Here is a 7,101-nt window from a genome sequence, read left to right on the forward strand (position 1 = left end):
ATTGATCCAACTGCATTTTTCACAGGAAGGGGACCTTGAGGAGTTGCCCAAATGCATGTAGATGAAGGGGGAAGGGGAGGGGGAGGGGGAATAGACGGCTGCACTTTATTACATGGAGGAGGTGGAGGAGGTGGAGGAGGTGACGCGGATGTTGTTCTTTTGTGTATAGGTGGAGGTGATCCTGGTGTCAGAGAAGGCAATGAAGTGCTAGGAAAAGGAACTTGTGGGGATGGGACAGAAGTACCAGCCAAAAAAGAAGGTGAAGGAGGAGGTAGAGGTGGTGATGGTGGTTGTAATGACAACGGATTGGGAGCCGGTGCATCCTTCGCAGATTTTGAAGGTACAACTCGATCAATTTTGTGTTCTTCTTCAGTTGGTTCAGGTAGATGGTCAGATGGAACCACATCTTCGGGATTGGCAGTAACAGATGGAAGAGAGTTAGGAGACTCGCTTGCAGCATAATCATTTGAATCAAAAGTAATGGCGAGAAAAGGTGGCGCACTGTTATATCTTGATGGAGGATGAGATGGTGCATTTACAGAGTTACTGAAAGGACCTTTGTTTGGTGGGATCCATCGAGGTACAGTCTTCGGTTTTGTTGGTTTCGTAGAAACTCCTTCAGATTCTTGCTTTTTAATCTTTTGCTTAGCTACAACTGGGTCAGAAGATAATTTTGCATTAGAAATTGGCTGTTTCTTAGATGTGGGCGGGAGCAATTTCTCAGGTTTTGGACTACAAATAATTGTGTCCAACTTTTTCTGCAGAACCTTCAAATCTTTGTTATTCTGAGTATCAATATTCTGTGCATTCACTTTACTGCCCACCTCAACTAGTTTTCTGTGCATGTTAGAAATCACTGCTTTGCTTTCCAATTCATGGCGCACACCGGTAATTGATAACTTTGGTTCAAGTCTTCCATGTGTATCTGCATTTGTTTCCAACTTGTGATTTCCATAATCAAAAGTGCTCTCTTGAGTTGTGTGTAAATCAGAATCCTCCCCCATTTCTTGTTCCTGATTCCCTTCACACATTTTGTTAACTGCACAGAGATCAATACCCTCCTTCCTCCGCTGTTTGGAACTCATGCTAAAAGTCGCCGATTTGTTATCCATCTCATGCTGGACATCTGTGGTCAGTGAAATCAATTCTAGTTTTCTGTTTTCATCCTCATTTGTTGCCACTTTATGATTCCCATCATCAAAAGTCTTGTTTTCATTTGTCTGTAAATCTGAGTCCTGCTTTCTATCTCGTTTCTGATTCACTTCATCCATTGCGCTCCCTTTACTTGTTTGGAGATCAATATCCTCCTTCCTCTCTGGTTTGGAATTCACATCATAGAACATGCTTTCTGAAACTTCTTGCATATCAGGATCCCCTTTTCCACTATGCCCATCAGCATTGCTGAAGATCTCCTCTGCCTCATAAAACTCCTCTGTTGAAGCCCCTTCTGTCTCGTCTCCATCTTCAGTTGCCACTTCTGAGGAGACGTTGGAACCAAGAGCATCGGAGTCTGAAAATATTACCTGGATCAAAGATGGGTGTCAACAAACCTCATATAGTATCAGCAGAAGACAATACCATGGAAGAAAACAATGACATACCTCTGCTTTGAAGTCCTTCGGAAAATGGTCCTTGGAGTCCCACAAAACATCAACCTCGTCACGGTTGAGTATCAATATATTTGAGCGGGTAAATGCTGTGTTAAACATAACTCGGAACATCATTTCCTCACGCACCAGATCTTCATACAAATGGATGCACTCAAGAACCACGTCACCTTGAACACGGCAATGGATATCCATTTTCACAAGTGCACATTCAGCCTGCATTCACAGATCAAAATTCTAAGAACCAACAAGATTCATCTTTTAGGTTTCAGGTGGCGATTTCAGCATTACCTGCCGATAGTGACGAACATTTTTCTTTGTCTTTGCAGTTGAAAAAATAATCTTCGAACTCCTATTAGTCAAAGTTGAAGCGTCCTGACCATAAACACGAACTACTGGCCTGCAACCCTTTTCCCCATCAAAGATGGGAAGGACTCTGAGAATAAGAAAATCCAAAATCAAAGGTTTATCGAGTGGTGGCCAATCAGAGCCAAGATTCCTTCTGGAGATGTACTGGAGATATCTCATTTGTGAAGGTTGTGGGTTTAAAGGAGACAGGAGATGAAGGAGCTCCCTAGGAGCTTGCTTGTAAATCATATCAAGAGTCTTCTGCTCCCCAGTATACTGTTTCCTATATAGCAGAAGACCTGCAAGCATGAAAGCAAGCACAGGCCACCCTCCTCTCTCACAGTGCATCAGCAGCACATTCTGTTGCCCTTCCAGTGACAACCAGCTCTCACTTGACCGCAAGAAGTGATAGATCATCTCCAAAGGCAACAAAGGACACCCCTCATATTGCCTAGGGTAGTCCATCACAGTCATGTCATACTGTGTCAATATATCTGATATTTGGCTTCTCCTTTCTCCCTCTCTAAAGTTGAATACCATGAAAGAGGCATCAGGATAATGGTCCTGTAGTTGTGCCACGATTCCACCCAAGTAAACCCTGTACTCATCATCTTCCAAAACATCCGTGGAGAAGCAACAGTCAAACACTGCACCCCATGCATTACCAACAATCAGAATTTTGAAACCAGATCCATTACAGTTAACTATGCATACTGAAATAATTAAATCGAACCGCAGTCTACACCAGAAAGTAGTTAAAAGATAGTGGGGGAAGAAATGGAAAGAGAAATGTAGCCTGAACCCTAAAAGTTCCAAATGTCTATTTCAAGATGAAGATTATACTTTTTCCTTTTATGCTAGATGGTTTTGAATTTTGATGTTCTACTAAAATATTTTCCTGTGAACATGAATAACTAGCACCTATTTAGGGACTACTACAGAAATCACCCAGTGAAATAAAGTTTTGTTAATAGCAATGCCTATTCTGGAGCATTGATGGTAATAAGTTCCCGTGAAATGGAAAATGAAAAGAATTGTAAGATTGATATTATACCAAGGACCGAGTTTCTCTTCACCCACTCCCTGTCTTTATTGCTGTTGGATGGGACTCTTAAGGGCAGCGTCAGATTTCATAGATTGGGGATTGGGGGGAGATTTATTAACCTCAATTCTCTTCACTACTGGTGAAGAGAAACTTTCTCCTTATCCTAAAATGTTGAAATTCACACAACTAAACAGATCGAATAATCTGAAAAGACTTAAGAAAAGGCCTGAATATAAGAAGAAGTTCAGCGATTAATCTTCTCCTGCTAAACCACAATCCTTCCCTATTTTTTAAACAAACCCGTAGTTTTGTACTCATGAGGAAAACAAAGGGCAGCATGCACCAAGGAGCAGAAATTACATGGCAAATGCAGAGGAAACAGTTGCCAGATTCCAACACAAAGAAGAAACCAAGAATGTTACCAAGGGCTAAATTTTGAGATGGAGGGACAGAGAGAGAGCTTCATTTTCTTCTGACACAACAAAGTACCCAAAACAAAATAAAAGCCTCCAGGTTTTGACCACAAATGGTAATTGATTTAGTTACAGAATTTTCCATCCAATCTACCCATATCAAAGATTGAAACATTCAGCAATGCTGAAAAATCATTGTAAGAAACCAAAGGTGAAAGCAGCTATTGTCAAGAAAGACATGCAGCATATACAATTGCAACAAGAAAATTCAGTGCAATCACTGAAGCTTCTCTTTTAGGTTAGTTAGTAAGAACTTCACCACAGTATCAACAGCACTCTTCCAAATACCACGACAGCTTCACTAGATTGTAAGAACCAAAGTACATAACAAAGGGAATGCAAAGGAACTCCAAAGGACAAAGTGGTAGAATACTTCAATTCTTATATGACCTTGCTAGCATACTTCCAACCGAATGGGAATTCCCCGAATCACTTCAAATTTGGAAGAAAACATGAATATCAAGGGAGAGCAATAGGGGAAGTGGTATTCAAACATAAAGAAAATGCCTGATTCTTCTCCGAATTCCTAATAACCCCTCAAGCTCAGCAAAAAAATAGGTTCCCTAAAAACTAAATTTGCACATCCTTTCCACAGAATAACACAAATTTCAACAAGTTACGTAGAATTTTTTTTTTTTTCCCTGGATGAATAATGGAGGCAATATGCAATGGAATTAGAGGCAATGTGAAGGAAATCTAGGAGTTTGTAATTTAGCAGTAACCACCAACACATTCCCTCTGAAATCCAACATAATTCTCACCAGATGATACGGTTTCTAGATCTTACTAAAAAGAACGAGGGGGAAAACATACCGTAAACCCTCTCGGAGATCTCCAGAAGCCGATCTGGCGGCTTCCGATAGAACAACCTTCTGAACAGCGCCATCGTCCGGCGCTGCCACTTCCCCGATCGGATCCAAAACGATGACTCGCCAAAACACCTCGGAGATCACAGCAATCCCAAACACGACGGATCTCTATAAACAACGGTCGAAATTTAAAACTCCCGATCAGAATTATTGGACGAAGAAGAAGAAGAAGAAGAAAAACCAACCAGATACGGAAGTTTTCGCGTGAATTGAGAAATAATAATCGAACAGTAGAACAGCAGTTGAGGATCAAGTAAGAGTAGAGATCGTCCTCGTTCCGATTGATGAGATTTGCCGATTTTGTATAAACATGTAAGAGATAGATCATTGCTTTCTTTTGCCTTTCACATGGAGAGAGAGATATGAAAGAGATGGGAACGAAGTGGACTGAAAAAGAGAAGCTCTTAGACCTGCAACTTGGTTTGCTCGATCCATGGACAAGAGCATCCACGTGGCAAATCACAAAAATGAAATTAGGGGAAATGAAAGTTTTCTACTGCAAGGTCCGGACGACAGGAATGTAGAGGGAAAGCCCCGTGGGCTGCGTAGGCCAGAGAGAGAGAGAGAGAGAGAGAGAGAGAGAAGAAAAAGGAAATAAAAATACAAGTTTTCCTGTGTTAATTAATCATTTCGATCTCGTTGTGCTGCTTTTGCGTTCTCATTATAGAGAGAGAGAGAGAGAGAGAGAGAGAGAGAGAGAGATTGACTCATTTATTAGGCTCCATTTATGTTCCAGCATCTCGAGCTTTCCTTCCCTCCCTCGCTCCCTCGTGCTTCGTGAATTCCTCCACATCACTCGGGATCCAGGATTGCCCCGAACCCGAAATCACCGCTGCGGCTGGTCTGGGTCACTTGCTGAGTAGGTGACATGTCAAACGTCACTAAATCCCACAACACGTTAGCCCTTTATTTATTTAATTTGAAACGTTTATTAATCTACTAGTAATAATTAATGGAAAATTTCCTTTGCTCAATAAAATGTAAGTAATTTGAGAAATCAATAAATGCAGAGTCTAAAATGCGCCGGCCAGTGGCGAACCTTGACTAGATGGAGAGAAGTCTGATCAGTCATAACTAGGCATCTAAATGTTGGGCCGTATCACGGTACAAGTGTATACGTGGACATCTTCATAACTTTAGCATTCCGAGAAAGTGGACCCCATTGTAGTAATCACATGATAATGACCGTTAGATCCAAGACATGGCCCACCAATGAAAAGTGGTACATTTTAAGTCCCGATAGATTTGGATCTGGCGCATTTTAGCAGAGAGTCAGAAGAAGGAGGAAAAGGACAAGGAAAGGATGTTTTCGCTTTGTTTTGAATTAATGCGGTAACAGTAACATTAGAATTGGTGGGGGTTGGTGTTGCAACTGGGAACTTGGAAAAGGCCAAAGGAAAACGTTAACGTCCTGATCCTAACATGGGCACGTGACTTTCAGTTCCGAGCAAATATTGCTCAACGATGAAACAGATCTCGACGGCTCAACAGCCAGAGTCTAAACGTATATCCATCTTAATCTAAGTTTTAAAAGTAACCGGAGGATGAGAATCATCTGCAAAAGATATCGTTTCATAATCTTATAGGACCCAAACCATTGGATTAATGGAACTGCCCACTTACATCCTAGGGTTTAAAGTTTAAACTGGGTTAATCTTGACGGCACTTCCGAGAATGATCTCCCGTTTCATCTACGTAGGCAAAGTTCATTTTTATGTTTTAAAGCATTTTCTTGGAACGAGTTTACCTTTAACCCTGATAAAAGAAGAGAATCTCTTCGACTACCGGATTTTAGTCTGATCCACTTTTTAAGAAAAAAAAGAAAAGAGTGTGACCCATTATTGAAGGGATTCATTATTAATTTTTAATTTTTTTTAGCCCAAATCACAACACCCAATCACTTGGAATCAAGGTTTCTTGCTCCTGTGTTAAGTTTGTAATCTGAACGGAAGTTACTAAACAATAAAAAAAAATAATGATAATAAGTGAATCATTGAAAAAAAAATCGAAGAACATAGAAGAGTGCCATAACATGTGTCAAGTATTGTAAATCTACGTGGACGTTTTTTTTTTTTTTTTTTTTTGACAAAATCTATTATGATTTAGGGCAAGGTGATTATTGCTGGTCTTGTGCTCCGCATTGGCCCATATAGAGTTGATGTGGCCAAATATGTCATCATCCTCAGTACGGTTGAAGCGTGTATGTAGATCTGCTACCCCGATCTCTTCAGTTCGATCTACTACCTCGGTCTCTCCACATGCCGATCTATTACATCGGCCTCCTCTCAGCCGACTTGCCACCTCGGTCTCTCCACAGGCCGACCTGCCACCTCGGTCTCTCTTCAGGCTGACCTGTCACCTCGATCTCTCCACAAGCATACCTGCTACCTCGGTCTCTCCACAGGCCAACCTACCACCTCGGTCTCTCCTCAGGTCGACCTGCCACCTCGGCTTCTCCTTAGGCTGACCCGCTACCTCGGCCTCTATACAAGCAGACCTGCTACCTCGGCTCAGCACAATCAAATAAGGCACCCAGAAACATATACACGCCCACTCCTACATTCAAGGGACGTGACCCCTGATTATAGGGGCAGGAGTCAATCTACTCACATCGCCAAGGTGTCTACACCTCTCACGGCTTGTGCCTTCAGGATAAGAGAGGAATATTCCAGAAGTACGCCCTAGAATCCGAAATATTCCTAGAATCGTAGAGCCATTCTCCTTAAGGACTCCACACCTAGCAGGACTCTCCACAAACG

The 7,101-nt window shown here is 41.7% G+C and overlaps 1 protein-coding gene across 1 annotated transcript in view; it reads right to left on the reverse strand.

Annotated features, from left to right (window-relative positions):
• The window catches only part of LOC122076283 (formin-like protein 20), a 29,535-nt gene extending 24,625 nt beyond the window's left edge, over positions 1-4,910 (reverse strand). Inside the window, exons 1-5 of the mRNA XM_042641604.1 lie at positions 4,528-4,910; positions 4,287-4,450; positions 1,899-2,602; positions 1,602-1,823; positions 6-1,523 (exon numbers count right to left, since the gene is read on the reverse strand). Coding sequence (XP_042497538.1) covers positions 6-1,523; positions 1,602-1,823; positions 1,899-2,602; positions 4,287-4,359 — 2,517 coding nt within the window. The 5' untranslated portion in view covers positions 4,360-4,450; positions 4,528-4,910. The remainder of the gene's footprint in view (positions 1-5; positions 1,524-1,601; positions 1,824-1,898; positions 2,603-4,286; positions 4,451-4,527) is intronic.
• Between the last annotated feature and the right edge of the window lie 2,191 nt (positions 4,911-7,101).

Source organism: Macadamia integrifolia, chromosome 4, assembly GCF_013358625.1.
Source record: "Macadamia integrifolia cultivar HAES 741 chromosome 4, SCU_Mint_v3, whole genome shotgun sequence".
Lineage (NCBI taxonomy): Eukaryota > Viridiplantae > Streptophyta > Magnoliopsida > Proteales > Proteaceae > Macadamia > Macadamia integrifolia.